The 21193-nt window shown below is 41.6% G+C and overlaps 1 protein-coding gene across 4 annotated transcripts in view; it reads left to right on the top strand.

The window, feature by feature from the left end:
* Positions 1 to 21193, top strand: part of tmem198aa (transmembrane protein 198aa) — a 38508-nt gene that overhangs the window by 10557 nt on the left and 6758 nt on the right. For 2 of the 4 annotated variants that reach the window (XM_086219954.1, XM_086219951.1), the window contains exons 2-5: positions 7734 to 7997; positions 13771 to 14009; positions 15469 to 15681; positions 18848 to 18971. In XM_086219954.1, the coding sequence (XP_086076080.1) occupies positions 7859 to 7997; positions 13771 to 14009; positions 15469 to 15681; positions 18848 to 18971 (715 nt within the window). In that variant the 5' untranslated portion in view covers positions 7734 to 7858. Of the gene's footprint in view, positions 1 to 2644; positions 3000 to 7733; positions 7998 to 13770; positions 14010 to 15468; positions 15682 to 18847; positions 18972 to 21193 lie in introns of those variants that run through there. The other 2 variants (XM_086219953.1, XM_086219952.1) reach the window with 2 other exon arrangements.

Raw genomic sequence — 21193 nt, 5'->3', positions numbered from 1 at the left:
ATTTATTTATTTTTTTGTTTTCTTTTTCCGTGCACTGACAAAAATATGGCACGATATGGCACGATACGCAGTCGTGGCTCTGTGAAACAATGTGACTCGGACCGAGCAGCATAACACGATTCTGGTCAGTTGGCTGCAGCTCGTGCTTGCGTGCTGTTTCTCTGTCAGCCACATCTTTGCCTAGTGGGAATCGACACCATGGCAGCAAAGAAACATTAAGGTCCCTCGAACTTACTGGCATTGAAACATTCTACTTGCTGCAGCAGATCTTTTATTCGGCCCCTTCAAGGTTGCTTATCCTCGTCTTTACAATAGTTTGATTTGGACTGTTATGTTGCTGCAAGCCCAACATACAAACGCTGGAGTGGCTCGGCTGTGAAGCTATTATTTTTATATTATTCAAGCTATTATTTTATGTAATTACTCAAGTGATGGGTGAAGCTATAGGCTTAAGCTATGCTTGCTATATCATTATTTTGGAATCAATTGGTGCATTCAGCTATTCGCAAACAAATGGCCGAATGTCTGCTCTGCTTCCCCTCACATGATGCTGAGTAATAGAGGCAGTGGCTGAGAGGGATCAGAGGTCAGGGGCCGTTCGCTGCCAAAGGCCTCAAAGAAATCACCACTGGTGGGCTCTTACATTCCCTTAGAGACCAGTCCCCTGTTCCGGTGGAAGGGTCCTTCTACCGCTACTGGTTGTTATGGAAACAGAGAGGATTTGACATTGTTGAATAATATCCTGCTTGTTCTGACCTCACAGGGTGGGTTTCTCTCTAGTCATGTCATCTCTTTGTGTATGCAGACAGTGTCGGGTCACCGCAGGGTTGAACCGGCAAAATCCTCTCCCATTTCAATTGATATTCAGCGCCTACAGTTGGGAGGTGTTAACTGAGGATAACTGCAACATCTGACTCGCTAAAAACTGTCACGAAAATAAGTGTTTTCTGTGTTTGAGACTCAGAGAGGTGACGCTGCACAGGGGCCTTATTTACTTTTTTTTAAGTTCTTTTGAACGCTGACATTCATATACGGCGAGTTTTTAGTGGCAATATAAACCAAAGAAAGTTTAAAGACGCCGACAACACTCAGTCAGCAAGAGGTCAAAACCCCGCTAAGTCACTTCAACAGTGTCGACTCAGTGTAGCAAAACACCATTCAGGAAGTGCTTCTACTCACAAGTGCTTTAAAAAAAAAGTAAAATTAAAAACAAAACGAGGCACATTATAGAAACTCATAATGGATTTGGAGCTGAACCATTAAGTAATAAAATGCCTCATATAAAAGTAATATGGGGCCTTGTATTATAGCTCCTACATGGCCTTTGGAGGGGGGAATCTCTGTTTAGTCTTCTACCCTACTATTTATCTACCCTTTTTTTCAGATCTCATTGATGAGGAAATGAGAAAACAAACAATAATGAAATGCACTAAAAGGAGACGAAAACTGATACCTTCTTAGTAAAGCGATTGAGATTAAAACTAAATCAAAATCAGCAGCTCAAAAATTCCCAGAGGCGCATCAAGAAATCAAGGTCAGAAAAAAAAAAAAGAGGATGATTAATGTGACACGGAACTGAATTAAAGAATTAACACTTGCTGGCTGCTGCCTGTTATCTTAGAAGAGAGCTATCAGAACATTAAATGTGGGTCGCTGAGAGCTTTGTGAAATTGTACTTCAGCACTGGTTTCAAAAATGGGGAAATACTTCATCTTCTGGCACCAAATTATATCAGGAGAGTAGAAAGAGTGTGCAAGAAACTGCATCTATTCTGAAGAGAGAACGGCATTGCTGTTGCCAAGGAGGCTGCCTGTACTCACCTGATTTGTTTACTTCTGATGCAGGTACTCTAATAGTATCATTCTCTGTAAATACCATTCTATTCTCATAGCTTTATGATTTTTGTCTTGTAATATTGCTACTACCACTCAATGCCTCTGCAAGTATTTTTCACCCAATTTGGCCCTAATACTCGGTTGTAGAATGGAACGGGTGGGTTGATAGTGTAAATATTGTCATGATGAGATGATCATTTGTGTGGAGCGTCACCTGTCGTTCATTCTCACCCGGATCTTTATGTTGGGGTCCTGAATGAAGTCTCTCTCCTCTCTGGAGTCACTGGAGTTTTCCCATATAGGACACTGGAAGTCTGCCAGTAACTTCTCCGGTTTTTGGCCCGGGTTGCGGCCGCATGTTCCTGGATGAAGGATGTGTTTGTGTGTCACACAGACCCCTCTGGTGATAATGAAGGACCGCATGTAGTTTGATACTGATACAGAGGCAGGGTCAGTATCGCTGTCAAAGTCTGCTGGCTTTAACCGCCCTGTATTAATGCTAATCAGCTTCCATTTAGCTCTGAGTCACACGCTCCTGACGTCTCCCACAGGCAGCCTGCCTCATACCGTGTCATTAATATATTTCATCTTATTCCGTGTTAATGCTTTTAATTCCGTATTAGTAATGACAAGCAACCCACCTGAGTAGTTCTGATGAAGAGTACGATGGCTACTCTTGCTCTCAGATGATAATTAGATGCCTTAATGACTCAAGGAAACATTGAGCAGGCTTTTCTTTGGACATTGTGGATCTTATAGTCACTGAAGTCTATTAAATTCTTTGGCTTTTATTCATTGATTCCAATTAATTATACCAAACGAATGTGGTTAGGGCTTGAATTAAGTTGAGGGATTGATTAGTGACGGTGTGCTTTTTGCTTCCCAAATCAGTACTGAAGTTAGTGTGTGTGCGTGTGTGTGTGCGTGTGTGTGTGTGTGTATTCCACAGGTTGTGGGGTCTTGAATGTGTCTGTGGGGACAAACAGATCATCAAATTTGGCCTTCCGTAGCTTATGAAGACAGTCAAGATCAACAAAGGTGTTCCTGCCACATTACGTTGCCTCGTTCTGTTCACGTTTTTAGTGAGACGACGGAAAGATTTTACTCCAAAAAGAACCGACTTTGAAGCACTTTGGTTTCAACAGGTCTGACATAGCATAACAGGTAAGCAACTCAATATTTCCTACATCAGCGAGTAACGGTGATAATCAGTATGAGCTCAATACTGAGCAAAAATAATTGTGGTTATTATATTTAGCTGTGATTGTGTCTGGTGAAGAGGGAAGTCTTGGTCTGAGGTTCTACTAAGGTTTGTTACCATTGAGTCTCAAGGAAGTGAAGTAAGTGGGTGTTATGTTCTCTAAAGACATGGCAACCATAGGCGTGATGCTTGCGTGCAGCAGTACATCATCACCTCTTAATGCACTGTAACAAGGGTTTATCCCCCCTCTCCTCCAACACACACATGCTGGTGGGGCGTTTGTGTGCGTGTGAGCAGGTAGATTGTATGTACTTAACATGACAAGTGCAGTGACCTGAAAGAGAAAATCAGATTAAGACAATGGATTCAAAGTAACAACAATTAACATTTAATCTAGCTGCAACCCACTGAGATGGAGTAGAAGGTTTGCTGGGATTCTGTAATGAGAGGAGGTTGATATGCTTCAGGGGAGCAGTACTGGTGTACTTGTTACGCTCAAGAATACAAAAAAAGAAACACTCACTTCAGTTAAAACTCCAGAAGATGGTACTTGGACATGGACTGTATACTGAAAATGTAAAATGTACTGCATCATACACATTATTTACATTTTTCATTCGACAAAATTTGCTAAACAAAGATTTATCAAAAAAGGTTGGGCGTGGGGTGTGGGCGGGTGTCGGCCTCGCTGCTGGCCCCTTAGGGTGCTCTGGCCAGATCTCAGGCTGGAGGGGGTCTATGGGTCCTCTGTCTGCCCTGTCTCTCTGTGGGCTGCCCCTGGGCGGGGGTTGCTGCTCCTATGCTTTCCTGCGGCTCCTGGCATGGGTTGGGCCCGTGGCTGTTTCCTGGGAGGGGGGGGGGGGGGGGGGGTGCGCCTGGGGCTCCCTGTGTTCTGGGGGTTTCTGGGTGCCCTGGTGGCTTGGTCCTGACCTGCCTGCTATCCTGGACTGGGGGCGTGATGTTCTGGTCCCCCACATCAGCTACAGTCAGCTACCCACAGCATCCAAGACAAACCGTAGCACACACACACGTGCATACACACATACACACATGCGGTGCACAGCTGGTCCATAATCACACACTCAGACATTTATTTGAAAAATTATAGTAAACGAAATGGTAAATCTGCACTGGAAATTCTGCAACCAATGTTTTTCCTTTTTTTTCTCTCTGTTGTTATTGTTGTTAATGTTTTTTGTTTGTTTGTTTGTTGGTTTTTCTGCTATTGTTGTTGTTATGTGTCCCCCCCCCCCCGTCCTTGTCTTCCCTATCCTGTCCCTGTTCTCTCTTCCTATCCACTCCTGAGCCTCAGTCCGGTTGCTTTATCAATGAACCAATACCATTCCTAATAAAATTAAACACAAATGGCGATAGGAGGAGTTTATCAGATTCCTCCGTTGCAGAGTAAAACTGCTTCAGTACAACAAGGCACCAGGAACATCGATACTGCTTGGCCCAGCTGCTGAACAGGAATGGTTTAAAAAAAAAAAAAAAAAAAAAGGTTATAATTTACTGCTTCCAACTCCGGGTTATTTTAAAAATAATATATATTTGATTTAATTTATTTGATTCTTTCCCCAACTCGAAAAAGAGCCCAAAGAAACAAAACACTGGTCCTCACAGGCAGCGCCTACCTGCTTTACTGTGGGCACATCGTCAGTGTTAGCAGACCAATGGGAACCGTTCTCAGACTCTGATCAATCAAATTATTTCCACATTTGAAACAACTTTATACGCTTATACCGTTGCAGGGAGTAAAACCCCAAAAACCCCAAAGGTGCTTTTATCGCTCACTTTGCTGGATATTTGAGGAATAATGCCGGAAAAGTAACTTTCTGTCAGATGTCATGCAAGTATTTCATGAGAATATGTTGCATTTTGACCCCGTCAGTTGAAAATGTTTAAAAGATGATCCGACATCGATTCCCCCAAATGGAAACAAGCTGTTTATTTTTCTGCTTTAAGTGCTGTCCAAAATGAATGAGGTGTAAATTGAATTCACGACATCCCCCTCAAGACTGTGTTTGCTCCCTGTTGATCTGGAAGGGAGTGAGGTCGGAGGTTTCATCAGTAAAGAGTTGTGATCGGGGCCGCGCGGAGGCTGCGAGGATTACAAACACACTGGAAAACCTTGAATAGCTTGAGGAAGTGCACACACACACACACACACACACACACACACACACACACACACACACCTTTCACTGATTAAAGTGTCATCTAAAGAGATGCCAGATAGAGATCAAGACCATGACTGCGTAATAGATGCAGTTCTATGTAATTTATTCATGAAAGATCTGGCTCTGCTGAGGAACCCACTGCATTTATGGCACTTAAATGATGCGTCTATTTAAAGGTATTTACTGTGGAGTCGGTCTTAATTTGTGTCTCAAATGGAAATTAAACCTACGGGATTTGGTGCTTGAAAGTGTGCAGCATTGTGTGGGTGTGTAGCTAACAGGTCCTTGAATCCTGCACATTGAAGAGCAGCTGTGAGGTTTACTTTTTTAAATCCTAATGAATTTAATGTATCGCTGTTTTTCTTGCTAAAACTGTAAAATCCCTGCGAGATCTCAGCTTGAGATGAAGTTATAGAGAGAGGGGTTTTTAATGCGATGTGACTGGGTTTGCCCCCTGAAGTCTTCAGAGACGATGTGGGAAAGGTAATCGACTTTGATCACTTTTATGAACTTATGGCAGAGATATAACAGAAAAAGGATCCAAAAGGACGCCTCGGGCAACTTTCATCAGACTGAAGTCCACAGAGTCATCAAATATTGCTTTTAAGAAAAAAAAAAGAAAAAAAAGTAAAGGTTTGGTTTCCCAAGCAGCGTGTCAGCAGCGGATGCTGCACTCCTAATTTGTCTAAGAATAAAGTATATTTTATGCAACAGTGCAGCATTTCGACTCAACATCTCACTGCGAAGGCTTTTGTTATACGGCGTTTACAAAAGAGGAATTATGGTTTCAGTAATTGCTCATTACCGACCCACAGTTTAATATAAAACTTGCCCTTTTTGTTCCCCAAGTGGAAACCAATTAAATATTGTCAGCAGAGTCTAATTATGTACTGTAGGCAAACATTAATTTACTGAATATTGTAACAACCTGCGTTATCTTACATAACACTAGGAACAATACTTTTTTTGTGCGTTAAATTAAAACAGCGGTGCAAATTCGAATTTGTTCTCTCTCAGATGAGATTTGTTTCATGCTCTTGACTCATCTGGGTTGTGCACTTTTCACCTCAATGGAGAAAAAATATTCTCGTTCATCTTTTCTATGATTTTAGCTGCACACAGACCTCAAGGTCTCTCTGGAGTTTTGTTTCGTTTATGCCAGGCGTCAACAACAGGCTGTTTCATTACATGTTTTTTTAAATTTGCAGAAATCCTAACATTTGAGGCAGGTTAGCATAAACATCCATCCATCGTCACCTTCCGCTTATTCCTTACTAGTAAGGGTCGCGGGGGGTCTGGAACCTATCCCAGCATCTACAGGTGAGAGGCGGGGTTCACCCTGGACAGGTCGCCAGTTAGCATAAACATAAAAAACATTATTCAAACTGGGTTAAAATGCTTCCAAATCTTATGCAAGGGTTTTGTACTTTAATTTTTCCATTCGATTTGTGAAGAACAAGGAAATAAGTCAAACTTAACTGCAGCCAAAACCTAATTCAGGAGCAAAATCTATCAGTGAGGCGTGATTATACTGGAAATCCCAGGCAGAAGTTACTGCGCCAACCTGAAACGCCTGCTTCAGGACCGTGCATGGATGTGCGGACGGTCGGATCTTTTCGTCTAATCCTACGATGGTCTCTCAGAAACAGAAGTTTAATACTCAACAGGTTTCAACAAAATGATCCCCTCACACTGAGATGATGGTCTCTGTTTCTACGTGTTTCACAAGAAACATTAGTATGAGCTTTCAGCTATCCGCAGTGTAACAAACACAATCATTACCTGGCTGTCACCAGTGATGGCAGGTCACGGGCAGTCATGGATGGTGCTCTCTGCAGGGCGCTGGATTTGCATGCATTGGCTGTGGTAGCTGTGACAAGGGGAGTCAATGAGGGAGGGGCACAAGCTCTGGAATGCTGTTGGGGCATTAAAACATGTTTTTAATCGAGCAGTGATGCCATGGGCCGAATGTTATAACTACAGTATAGGATAAAAAACAAAAAAAGCAGTTTATGTAGTCGAGGGCCAAAATTGCTTCAACACCATCTGGGTCCGTGTGTGTGTGTGTGTGTGTGTGCGTGTATGTGTGTGAGTGTGTGTGTGTGTGTATGCACATTGAAGTGTTTGCTTTCTTTATCTTGGGGGCTCACAAGCAGCCTTGCTTTGCCACACATTTCCCACAAAATGCAAATGAATGCAAATGAATTCACTCGGTCTTCCCGTGGTTACCATTATGTGTGAGGTGCCCGGCAGATTTTCCTCTACCAGTCAAATATTTCAAAATATTTCCCAACAAGTTTTTTGCAGCTTTTTTCAGCGGTTTAGTTTTAAGTCGTGGTCAAATTATTTATTTTTGTCATTTCTGTGATAGTAGCAGTGCTGAGATCTTCCTGTTGTCAAAGTTCTGCAGGATGTTTGCTGCTCTGTCAGCACTCACAGCTGAGTGCTCAGCAATCAATAACCATTCTTTTTCTCTCTCTTTCCATCACTCTTTCTCTCCTCCGTGACCATTTACAGGTAGACACATGCCAATGGGTGAGGCCCACTGATTCGCGGCTCCCATCACAACCCCTCTGCCCCGCCCCACCCCCCACCCTTCTACTCTCTTCCCTGAAACACTAGCTCCCCTCGCTCCGGTCAACATGGGGTCCACAAGCCAGCTGCTGGGTTTGGCCGAGGTGGGGCTGAGATGTGACCGGGAGATTGAGAGGAGATATGAGATCGTCCCGTCTGTGGTCTGCTCCATGAGCTGCCTCTTCGGAATCATCTACTGCTTCTTCGGTAAGTGAAGTCAAAGCTTTAATCCACCTGAAGCTCTCTAGATGTAGTAAGTTCCTCATGCATTAAATGGAATCACTGAGAAAACTGGCTGTGTTCTAATGTGTTCTACAACCTGGTGGATAATTACCATCAGTTAAGTGAAATAGCTGCTGTCTGCTGATGTCACAGAGGCCTGCAAGTCCTGTTTCTCTTCATATTTACAGGAACCAATATTCCCCCTTCTGTTGTAATGGTACTGCAGGTTCAGGATCTTGGTTTGTGCAGAAGTAATTCTCATCTCCTCTCTTACAAAGTCAGCCGTGATCCTGATTAGTCGCAGGAGTTTTTGAGGAGGCATGCTCACCTTCCCATACCCCACTTTTCATGGTGCTAAGCTAAGCGGTCAGGCAGAATTTTGTTACCCAAATGCATGGGGGGGGGCGAGTGAAATAAGTGCATTTCCCAAATTTGGCATTTTCCTTGAATGCAAAAAAAAGACAAATCTGACTGCCTGCTGTCTTTTTAAATTATATTTTATGCTTTTTCTTAAAGTGCTGTTTCTTTCAACTAAACCTCAATAAATAAAAGCAGAAAATGAGCAGCGTTATCCTGCTGATGATAAACACCAGTCCGATCTGGTGATGGACTGCCTCATATTTCATAGCTGTTGTTGTTTTTCCTCCCTCAGAGGGAATCAAAAGATTCATCCGTGTTTCATTTATTCGTTTATGAGGACAACACACATTGATCAACATATTTTTAAATGCACCCATGCTAGCCAGCTGGCTCATTTTTTTTAACTGTAGTCCCAGTACGAGATGTTCTGAAACCAATAAAAGGCGTACACATTTACATAAACAACACAGAAAACAAGACACCAAAAATAAAGCAAAAAAAAAAGAAGAAGAAGAAGAAGAGAGAAAACAATTTCAGAACACAAGCCATGCAAAGTAACAGGAAATGGTAAAACATCAGTAGAATAATACAGAAGCACAAAACACAATTGGAGTTCATCCCAGCCGCATAAAGCAGCATAAAATCAAGCAGTACTGATCATAACAGCCATGAAGAGCCACAAAAAAACAGAAACCCAGAAAAGATGATTGAGAGGAACATTTAAAGTTCTTAATCGAGGCTGACTTTGGTGCTCAGAGAGCCACTTCCTTTGATTGCATGAGAAGAATTAAAGAGTTTGAATGTAAAGTAATCACAGGAAAGGCTAATCAATAAATAATTAGAGAGATGGTTACAGGCTTTTAAAGAAAGGCTGTTTGTGTTGCCACATAAAAAGATTAATTAAAAGTTTTAGCGTCATTTGAATAGTGAGCAGCAAAATGGTATAAAAGTTCTGCAATAATGACAATGCACTCAGAGGGTTTCATGTATTCAAGGTACAATGTATTTCTGTGTATTGCCTCAGGTTGCCTCGTGTACTTATTTACTTACACAGCTGCTGTTTAATTAAAAATGGCGACGCCCGAGGTTTCAGTCTTGCTGTTGTTATGTGAGCCAATGAAAAAAGCAGATGCCTTAAAAAATCTACTTATAAGTGTGAACATTGCCGTTAGATAGTGGGTCACCTGTAGAAACGGATATTGCTACAAATATTGTTCACTTATTCAGGGCCAGGCAATAGCGCCCTCGTGGAGGTCTGGAGATCCCCCACTTAGTCATTTTTATGTATGTTAATCCCTAATTAATGAGCCAAATGCAGTACAACGACCTAATATGTGGGATTAGATTAGTTAACCTTCCCATTTTCTCCACCATCAATCTCCAAGTGATTCTTGTACGTCCAGATTATCCTTGAGTAACAATTACAGCAGGCGTCAGTGCCCTCCTGGCTGCCTCCTTTCTAAAGGTCACCTGGGGGTTTGCCACACTGTGCAGCTTTCACGGTTCCACCAGCAAAACATAGTGCAGCCCAGGCTTGGTTCTGTATACGTCGGTCCACCCCAGAGTTTATTCTCTTCATTTGACTTCCGTACATGTTCTCTTTAGTGCTGCCTCATTTCAAATCCAGGAATGTGTGAACACAACTAAGGCGGCGCATTGATTAATTCATGCAGTTATGCTCCGCGGAAATATTGTAAATGAAGGAATTACTTTTAGAAAGTTGCCATCATTTAATCTCTATATGTGAAACGAGGACCAACACAGACTGAGAGTGAGTGGCAGCAGAGACCACGTTTTAGCTCTTGATATGTTTCATTGCAGCATTTCTGAAGTGAGGAGTGATACATTTGAGAGAAGAAATTTCAACTCATATTTCCTGGAATACTGAGTGTTCATACAAAGACGCAGCGGGCGTGATGGTAAAGATGTACAAGAGAAAGACGAGAAGGGACAGAGGAACAGCATTAGCTGGCATGAACAGATGGGACGGAGGGTGAGGGGAGCAATGAGGAATAAAAAAGGGAGGAGAAGAAAAACGAGGGGAACAGTTAAACTAAAGGGGAGTGAAAGTAGAAACCAGATTGTAAGAAAAGTGCAGGTCAGGTAGAAAAGGGAAAGCCGAGGTGAGATATCTCAACACTTGATAATTAGTTTGGACGTTATGTGATGGAAAGTGTTCACGCTGGTTTATTACTCCACCGAATGTTGAGGTTGTAGTTTTAGAAAGACTTGACTTTCTCTGTCAGACTTGTATTCATCTGGCCTGAAGAACCAGTGGTGCGCTCAGAGACCTCCACCAAGGCCAGCTGCGCCACGCTTAAGTAAACTTTTATCAAGGAGCCGACTTTGATCGCTACTGCTGGAAAGCTCCATTTCTTGAGAAATTTACAATAATGTAAAAAAAAAAACCCAAACTCAAAATAGCGACTTTAAAGAAATATAAATCATTATAAAGTCTGTAATTACTATTATACCAATACCAAAAGTATTGAAAATGTTAAAAAAAACATGTCTTATCTCACAATGTAAAGATCAAATGGACAAACCCTGGCTCCTCCCCCAGGCCTCCCTGTCAATCAAGTATAGTATTCATCCTCCCGACAGTTATTGCGTAATTTAACTGACGGAACAACCAAAAAAACGGAACCAATCAGCGATAACAAGCTGCTTTGAAGAATACAGCGTCTGTTTATATTTGAGGATTTAGGGCGAAAAACAGCCCAGTAGAAGGGAGAAAAGAAGTGTGTCAAATAAATGAGGTATGGTCACGGGGGAGGAGCATGGACAGTGGTCTGGAGGAGAGGAAGAGTATTGTTTGGCTCAGCTGTGCAACGCCTGATTACACAAAGATAACAATCTAATGTTGATTCCCCTCAAGACAGAATCCAGTCACAGAGAGAAAGAAGGAGACGTCTAGAGAAAATAAAAGGAGACGCGCAAACATTATTAAGCACAGAAGCAAGGACCAAGGAGATTAAAATGGATGATAAGTTGAAATTTCAATGCTTTGGGGTCTTTTATTCTGATGTTTTTGCAATAAAGCGCATTAAAAATTCAAGACATTGTGAGAAAGAAGAAGACAGAAAGCCAAGAAAGCCAGAAGGGGCCATGTGAGGGAGAAGAGAGAGCAGCTGCTGTCTTCAGCACGCCAGACTAATGAATGTGGATGACCTTTTGTAATAAGATGATTATCTTATTTTGAGGCAATTCTATAAAGGTTTGAAAATGCACTTTATCTGCTTTTTCCTCCACACTCCAATAAGGAAATGAATCTGTCGGTGTAAACAAACTTCCCCCGAAAAGGAAGCTGGCTGGTCATTCATTACGTTGTAACACTCAGTGTGATAAAATAAACAAAACCTTTCATTTTGATTAATGTCTCACAAAAAAAAAAACCACAAAATAATGAGCATTTAATCAGCAGACAGAGGAGAGAGGGAGAGCGAAAGAGAGAGAGAGAGAACTGTAACTGAAGTATGATAAGAGTTTATCAAACGTAACTTACTGGTGCATTACTGGTCAATAATAATTTCCCTTTTAGATGACTAATGGAGAATGTAATAGGAACAGTCATACAATCATCCATCCAGTCTTTGAACGTGTTTTGATAAATTCTTATTGAATGTTTTATTGTTTGTGCCATATCCCAGAGTGGTAGAACCTGGTCCCCGGGAGAAGCTCAGCGGAGATAAAATCAGTTTTGGCAACACAAGATTACGGGGTTTTCAAGCTTGGCGACCAATTAATTAATTGCTTATTCAATTTTATTACAGTTTCAGTAACAATTATAAAACCATAAAGTTAGCTGTTAAAAACTGTTGAGCTCTCACAGAAAAGAAAAATGAGGAATCCCCTCAGTTTAGTTATTTTGAGGACACAAAATAGATGTTTTTCCTTCGATTTAGTCAGTTTGAGGCCATGAAATATAACTGGTTACCTCAATTTAGTTAGTTTGAGGCCATGAAATAAACTGGTTACCTCAATTTAGTCAGTTTGAGGCCATGAAATAAACTGGTTACCTCAATTTAGTCAGTTTGAGGCCATGAAATAAACTGGTTACCTCAATTTAGTCAGTTTGAGGCCATGAAATTAACTGGTTACCTCAATTTAGTCAGTTTGAGGCCATGAAATAAACTGGTTACCTCAATTTAGTTAGTTTGAGGCCATGAAATAAATTGGTTACCTCAATTTAGTTTGAGGCCATGAAATATAACTCGTTACCTCAATTTAGTCAGTTTGAGGCCATGAAATATAACTGGTTACCTCAATTTAGTTAGTTTGAGGCCATGAAATAAACTGGTTACCTCAATTTAGTCCGTTTGAGGCCATCAAATATAACTGGTTACCTCAATTTAGTCAGTTTGAGGCCATCAAATATAACTGGTTACCTCAATTTAGTCAGTTTGAGGCCATGAAATAAACTGGTTACCTCAATTTAGTTAGTTTGAGGCCATGAAATAAACTGGTTACCTCAATTTAGTCAGTTTGAGGCCATGAAATATAACTGGTTACCTCAATTTAGTCAGTTTGAGGCCATGAAATATAACTGGTTACCTCAATTTAGTCAGTTTGAGGCCATGAGCTACAAGTCTTTTCCTTAAATTGGTATTGTTGAGCCCACAAGATAGAAGTTGTTCCTTCAATTTGGTTATTTTGAGACCAAGTTGGTCGCTCTATTTGGTTATTTTGTGATATAGCATGTTCTCTTTATTCAATCTGTTCATACCAAAAGATATAACTTCTTCAAAAGTACAAAATAATGTAATTAATGAACAAAATATGTCATCATTTTCCAGCAGTGAAGAGGCTTTGTAGTTTCCTCAACAGCATTTCCAACCGTCTTGAGCGCCATGTTGTTGAACCAGGGATTTTATGTCTTCAGCACTGAACGATACTGATTCACTTTTCATTGGCATGTAACTGATGTCATGTGGCCATCATGTACTGTGATGTAAAAAGGTCCTTGCCATTTCATGTATTAATGAGGTTGGGTTGATGATGGTCTCTTTTATTAATTAGTTTAATTGATTTGTTTAATTTGTTTGTCGTTGTTTTAATTAAGTTTAAGGGTGTTTCTGTCAGTGGTTGAAAGTAATCGATCAAATCTGACCTTTAATACAGCTTTATTAACCCTAGTATAGCATTTTGTGTGTGTGTGTGTGCATGTGTGTGTGCGTCCATATTCAGGCTGTAGCCAGCATCACGTGTCATAATCACCCTGTCATTATTGATTTCAGGTATTTGCTGTGATGGAACAGGTGTTTCTGTTCACACACACACAAACACACACACACACACACACACACACACACACACACATGCACACACACACAGGCGCCTCTGGTGTTTGTGTGCTTGTCGTGGCTTCACCCTGATTTGTTTGCTGTCTCCCCTCCAGGCTACAGATGCTTCAAGGCGGTGTTGTTCCTCACAGGCCTCATGTTTGGCTCGGTGGTGATCTTCATGCTGTGCTACAAGGAGAGAGTGATGGACACTCAGCTGAGCATAGAAGCGTCAGTCGGCATCGGCCTGGGCATCGGGACTCTGTGTGGCCTGGTGACCATGTTGGTTCGAAGTGTAGGACTGTTCATGGTGGGCCTGCTGCTGGGTCTGCTGGTTGGAGTGGCGTCACTGGTGGTGAGGAGACATGTTTATTCACGTACTGTAGAGCAGAACATGAAATAAACAAATGCATCCAACAAGTTCCCTTCACTGTACGTCAGGGTTGCCGACCTCAAAACATTGGAGCGCACACGCCCGAGAGAGAGGCTGATTAATTTTTACTTTTACATAGGATCCAGCATAAGGCAGGAGTTCCCAGTGTAGTAATGTTTAAAATTTCAATTTCAATTCTTTCTGAAAACCAGTATTATAACTATAATTAATAGCAGGGGAATTTTAAAGCCAGATAAATTACGCTTTCTTTGGGGTCCTGAACTGAGACGTTTTAGGTTACGTTCATTGCAAAGACCACTCGTCAAGACCCTGGCGGCCCTCGTTGAGTGACAACAATTTACAAAACGATGTATCGAATGAAGAAATCTATCCAAATTCTCCTCCGTAGCTCTTCCAAGAACGTACCTGCTGGTTGCTGAACTGACCCAGGAGTACATACAGATTACATGAAAATTTTCGGGCAAAACTTTGTTTTTGCAACCACTGATTTTATTTTTTTACTTCTTGTTTTTACTCCTCTCCATGGTCTGCAGGGCTCTGTGAAAGAGATGTGTCTTTATTCATTACGGTCAAAATTCACTCCATACACCAAAGCGTTCTTGCTCTAAAACCCCAGTCGAATGTTGTGTGTATGATTGCGGTTATTTACACAAATCAAACCTGATGCAAGCAAACTACAACCGAGCTACAGCTGCAAGGCAAGTCTCTACTTGATTCTTCTGAAGGGGTTGCATTTTTTACTAGTTTTGGCAACAGTGTGGGTGGCACGGTGGTGCAGTGGTTCACGCTGTTGCCTCATAATAAAAAGGTTCTGGGTTCGAGCCCCCCCCTCGCACCCAAAGGCTGCTGGGTTAGGCTTCAGCCCCCCGACCCTTTACAGGATAAGCAGTAGAAAATAGATGGATGGCAGCAATGTTGTAGTCCTTTTGGATTAAGTTACACTTCATTAAATAAACTTCATTTTTTAAAATTCATCCTGAGTGTGTGACTGCATTACTAGAAACGGTGATACCGAGGGAGGCGTGCTTTTTTTTATGTACTGCTAAGGTTTTAACCACTTTCTCATGAGTGTTTGGAGGCTCAGCATACACACCAGCCAACATCCAAGCCTTCACTGTCAGACTGAACGTAGCTATGCCCCCAACATAGATGTGCGGTTTAGTCTAGATGTTATCAGAGCTGACTGCAGACCACACAGGCAGACGCTCTCCTTCCTTCAACCGCGGAGGTCAGTGGACTGGAGACGTTAATAATCTTGAGTTAAATGCCACATGAACATCTGCTTCACCGCTGTGACACATTCCATCTCTGTGTTTGTACACCGCGGCCATCATCTGCCTCATTTAAACGGACTAAAACAATTTGCCATGACCGATTAATATTAACCTCTAACTCTTCCCGTTATCTCTCTCTTTCAAAGGTCATGGAGGAGTTCTACCACCCTAGAACAGTCTGGGTTCCGCTGGGCGTTCTTCTGGGTTCTGGAACTCTGTTTGCTGTCCTCACTCTTCAGTGGCAGCGCTGCTTCGTCACCTTCTCTACTGCAACCTTCGGCGCCGCCATCATCACCGTCACCGTGGATTACTTTATAGAGCTGTTTGCCTTGGTACACTATGTCTACGAGAGACTCCGGGTAGGCACGTCTGGGGAGTGTGTGTGTAAGCTAACTGTGTGACAGCCAAGCAGAAAGAGAAATGTTTTTCATTTATTTGACGAGAGTGCGACCCATTTATTTTGTGTGTGCGTGTTTGTGAGTGTGTGTATTCCACATTGTGAGTTTTAGGGTGGTCGTGTGTGTACTCGCAAGTGTGCACATCTAGCAATTTGCTTTGTGCCTGGCTTTCATTGCTGAGCTGTTTGCCTGTTGGTGTGTAAGTACCTTCATGAGGAAAAATTTGAGTTGAAACTGAGGACTTTTGACAAAATAACAAAAGGCAGTTTGAGGGTTAAGACCTGATTTTACCCCCCACCCTCCCTGAATAGGCAGCCAGTGCACGTCCTCTGCAGGTCTCTGGTCATGCATCACCTAGAGAATATATATTCAACCTGTTCATGTCTTCATGGTCTTGATATCGCAGGTGTTTCCACTTCTCTCCTCTTCTGTGGAGCTTTCATGGCAGGTGGCACCAACGCAGGTTTAGAGCGTCTGCAGTCGTGAAGTGGAATGCGTCCTCATACATATTCCCTCAAAATTATCCCTCTTCACTGTGGACTTCATAATAATGCTCCCTTCCATCCGCCCTCAAGAACCTCACGCCCTGCTTTAAAGATTCACGATTAACGATAAGTTTAAGACTGAAGACGAGAAAAGTCTAGAGAGTCTGCACGCTGTAGCTCCCTTTCCAAGCAGTTTAATGCTGCATTCACAGTTTACCCTCACGAATGTACCATTAAATTGCATGAAAAGAGAGCTACAGTAGGCAGACTTTCCCTTATTTTTAAGCTGTTCTTTCATCCTCTGGTCCAGCACCTCCCTTAAATGTTTTTTATACATGGGCAACTATGTGTTGTTTATCAGATATACGGTCCCAATTATCTACTAAAAGCAGGAGAAAGCCAGCAGCAGAACTTTCTTATTATTTAAGACAATAATTTGGTTTACTTCAAAGCATGCATATTAGATACTAGCTATGCATTTGGGCCTTAAACTGTAACCTGACCTACAAAAAAGTGTAAGTTTCCTTTGAAATACCAGTATGCACATTCAACTAAATGCATTCATGTTTGTTCATGGCCGCTCCAAACTGGACGTTTTGTTTGTTTTGCGCTTGAGTGAAAGTGTTTGTGGATTATTGAGTATACGGCTGGATGAAGACAGACTTGGAATGTCCTGGAAGGCTTGTTTGGGAGTTTGTTTTGCTATTGTAAGTTACACTTCAGGTCTATGTGCTTAAGTTATTCATTGTTTCATCTCATCAGTGAGTAATAGAGTTTCTCAGAAAGTCCTAAAAAGATAAATAAAAAAGATAATATCTCTAATATTAATCTCAATACCAGTAAATGTAAAAAGCTCACCTTAGAGCACTTTGTTCGAGTCTCGGGATGAGACTGCAGGATGGAAATGAGAGGAGGAAGTGGGTCAGTCCTTGATTTGGTTCTTGATCTGAGAAAGTCTGTGCATTTAGAAAGTGTCTGGATGAGTCACAGGTTGGTGATGCCATCAGCTATCATGTTATATTTAATGCTGCCATATACCAATGCAAATGTTCGGGAAATAAACCAAAAAGCTTAATAGAGATATGAGTGTATGATAGGCAGAAACAGAAAAGGACAGTTTTGGTAATGAAATGAATTAAAATAGGTAAGAAATCTCAAAGTCTAAAGGGTATTTCCAGTGAGCAGCACTGTACATCAGCCTGTCAGGAAAGAGCTAATAAACGACCTGCGAGAGTCGAGCAAGAGATAGTTGGAAAGAGAATTATCGCCCACTTGCTGGCTGCACAAGAGCGTACACAAATTACCATGTGATGACTCATTGTGCAGTCAGACTGAATATAACTTCACATTCATTTCTGTGCGGAATGGACTGAGACAGATTTGCTTTTCCTACCTGTACGGGAAACATCAGCAGCCAGAGGGAAGCGTGTGCAGAGGTCGAAACAGCTTCCGGTGGTGAATTGAGCAGCTTTTAGTTCAATCAGACTGAACTTTGACTTGCAAAATCATTTAACCCTCCCGTGGCCACTTAGTTTAGGGCATAACTGAATGGTGAAATGATTCAAGTAGAAGAGGAGAGATATTTCATGAGAGGAGAAGCTAATTACAGTCAATTTTATGCCAGAATGCTGTATATTTTACAATGATTGACAATTTTGTAAGAATAAAAATGACTCTGAGAGGCTTTGCCTTTTGAAAGTTGAATTGTCTTCTCGACACAGCACATGAAACATCTCAAAGAATGCCAGGAAAGTCCAAAAATAACAGCGATAACAATGGATTTATAGATCTTCTTAGCTGCCTCAGTTGTCGTGAATCTGGATTTTTTCCTCCCTGGTTTTTGAGGATGGAAGGCCTTGACACTCGGGTAGTTCCGAGGCTTCACCCGTAGACTCAAAGAGGATGTCCTCAAACTACCCATGCAGTAGAACACAAAGTGATGAGTCAATGAATGAATAATGAAGATTAATGTAACAAAAAATATTAATAATAAATGTTATGCATTGTGAAAAACAGAGACTTGCACCACAGTTAGTCTGCTAGACTTCTGAATGCTCACGCTAGTAGCAGTTCCTCCTGTTTTAGGCTAAATGGTATAAAACAATGTAAATTCATGGCTAAAACTGTTGCTTCGTCCACAAAGACAGAAATGCAGAGATATTCTTCTTTTTTTTTTAAAGAAAATAGATGTAGGCTTTTGGGTTTTTTTTCAGGCATATATTACAAATGAATATTATGATGTTAAGAAGCCCTTTTTTGATAGGGATATACATCACAATATCTATTTGGATTTGGAAAATCACATGTTGGATTAGTAAATTGATGTTATTCATATTTGTCCACAGTTGCAATGAGAAGTGACACGATCGAGAGAAACATTTCCGGTTTTTGGTTAGTTTTGATTTTAAAAATCTGATGTATTATTTATTTTTCAGCACTGATTTAGACAATGAAATTGCGTATTCTAGATATCACATACAATACAATAAGGGTACAATATCCTCCGTGCGTCTGTAGACACGCCAGTGAAGGAGAGCGGAAAGTTGCAAGATTTTAAAACGATGGTGCGTCACAGTTAAGAATGATGGGAAGTTGATAATATTGAACGTATTCATCTTAATGTGTCACTGTCATCAACACAGGTGGCACCAAAGAAGCCTGTGTGCTGGTTCACCTGGGTCATCATGGGGGTGTGGCCTGTTCTGGCTTTACTTGGAGTTCTGATACAGTGGAAAGTCACAGCGGAGGGATTTTCTCACACAGAAGGTGAGTTATGCGGTTTCACTATCGCAACGTAAAACCCCATCTTGTTGGAGCTGTCAGGAGTTCAAAAGGCACAGAAGAGAACCCACTATGCAGATCAACAACAAGAGTGATTTATTCAGGCTTGGGGTTCAAAAAATGGAAGAAGGACAAAAGCAAATGGACGACAGGGTTGGGCGAGGCAGAATGGAGGGCAGGCAAACAGCAGGACTGGAGGAAGGAAAAACAAAACAGGTAAGTCGGGGCAAAATTCAGGGAACAGAACTGGAGTCCAAGGAAATACTGTGAATCGTTAGAGTAGCGGCCGAGAGCATTACCACAGAGGCTGGAACAACAAACTGGCGATGAGTGGAGGAAGAGACTGGCTTATGACTGCTGATGGTGTGGCGAGTGGAATCAGGCTAATGAGCCGCAGGTGTGCAGAGGAGGGTGGCGATACCGGAAGGCCCCGCCCAGCCCTGGGGAAAACAAAAACATGGACACGGAGTAGAAGTGCACCGGATCTAGGCAGGATCTTGACAGGAGCGCTCCTTTCATTATCAAGAAGAAACTGTTTATAACTCGCACGATGCCTGTGTACTGGTTAAGACTCCAAGACATTTTAGTGTGGAGAACATTATTAGATTTATTACGCTGAACTAATAACCAGAAGAACATAACATCTCATGAGGTTGGTGTCTCTTCCAGTACGCAAACCAGTGATGATAGGAAAAGAGACTGACCTTCAACTGAACTCCTCCCTTTTAAAGCTTCCTTGTGTAGAAATGCAGCGTAAGAAAAAGAAAAAGGGTACCTTTGATCTGTGTCTTAGAGGGGGATTTTAATAACAAATATCATGAAATCTCCTTAAAAAAAATCCCCCAACACACACATGGACACATTTTACAAGTTAAAATAAATTGCTTTTAGCAAAATGTAAATTCAGCTCTTTTTTTTTTTTGGACACACAGATACAGCTTCTAGTGCAAAGACCTATGAACTCACAGAGAATGAGCTCAGAAAACAGCTGATTCCAGAGATTCATCATGATTCTGATTTTGTATCTCGCAGCTTTTAATTCACATGTCAAAATATTTGCCAGCGATATCACCCGTGACATCCACTAATGAAGCAGGAAGCAACAAACAGCACAGCCACAAGCAGTAGGAAGTCTGTGTGTGCTGGCGTGCATGTGTGGGCTCGTGTGTGTGTGTGTGTGTGTGTGTGTGTGTGTGTGTGTCTGTCTGTCTGTCTAATTGCAATCAGCACCGATTTGTGTGATAAATGTGCAACTTACATGCTCAATTGTTAACTTGATGAAAAGGTGAATGTTATACACATGCCAAATAATGATGAAATGTATTTCAGTATCGACAGGAGGTCACTGCAAACTGCTGCAGTGTTATCAAAGTTAAAGCCTATTAAAGAGTTTAATTGCTTTAGAATTGCTTCAGAGCCATTAAGACGGCAGGGAGCGTGTGTGTGTGTGTGTGTGTGTGTGTGTGTGTGTGTGTGTGTGTGTGTGTGTGTGTGTGTGTGTGTGTGAGAGAGAGAGAGAGAGAGAGCGAACACACAGTCAATTAGTGTTGTCAGCAGAATGTGTTATTGATGGAAACAGCCTCAGTCTGTTCTCAAAGCAACCGCAACGCAGATGGCAAGATCGCGCGCACACACGCCCCCGATCATATACTGTAAACACAATACACACGACTCATACCCTCATGCAGACAGACAGACAGAACTTCAACTACAGGGACGACAGATGAGAATAAGAAGTCACAAGGCAATTAAGAATGGGATCAAACAATTATCTGCAACAGCTTTGTGGTGCTAGTTTGGAATTGCAACACCTACGTGGAGCTAAAAAAAAGCTACCTAGCGACTGATTCCTGAAAAACTGGAAAATATGCTTTCAATGGCTGCACACACACACAAACAAGTAATTATTTCATGAATAAACTCATCAGAATTCATTCAGCTATATCTGCTTCTGCTTCTACTTTCACTTGCACATGTTGTTTTTAGGCTCTTGCATCAGGATGTATACACAAAAAAACCAAAAAGTATAGATGTTGCAATTTTCACAGAGCTCATACCTCCACTAAAGTGTCTAAATTGACTCACAATATGAAAGTTTTCTTTCCCAACCACCAAAATATGTCTTCCTGAATCCACAATAGGCTCTAGATGATTTTTGGAAGCTGAAATGTTCCTCTGTCCATCACGCAGACTAAAAGTAGGTGGAA

The sequence above is a fragment of the Aulostomus chinensis genome, chromosome 12, assembly GCF_037954235.1.
Source record: "Aulostomus chinensis isolate RoL2024-O1b breed Wild chromosome 12, RoL_Achi_v1.0, whole genome shotgun sequence".
In the NCBI taxonomy this organism is placed as follows: Eukaryota; Metazoa; Chordata; class Actinopteri; order Syngnathiformes; family Aulostomidae; genus Aulostomus; species Aulostomus chinensis.
The sequence above is the reverse complement of the archived record's forward strand: the minus strand, read 5'-3'. Positions and strand labels throughout refer to the sequence as shown.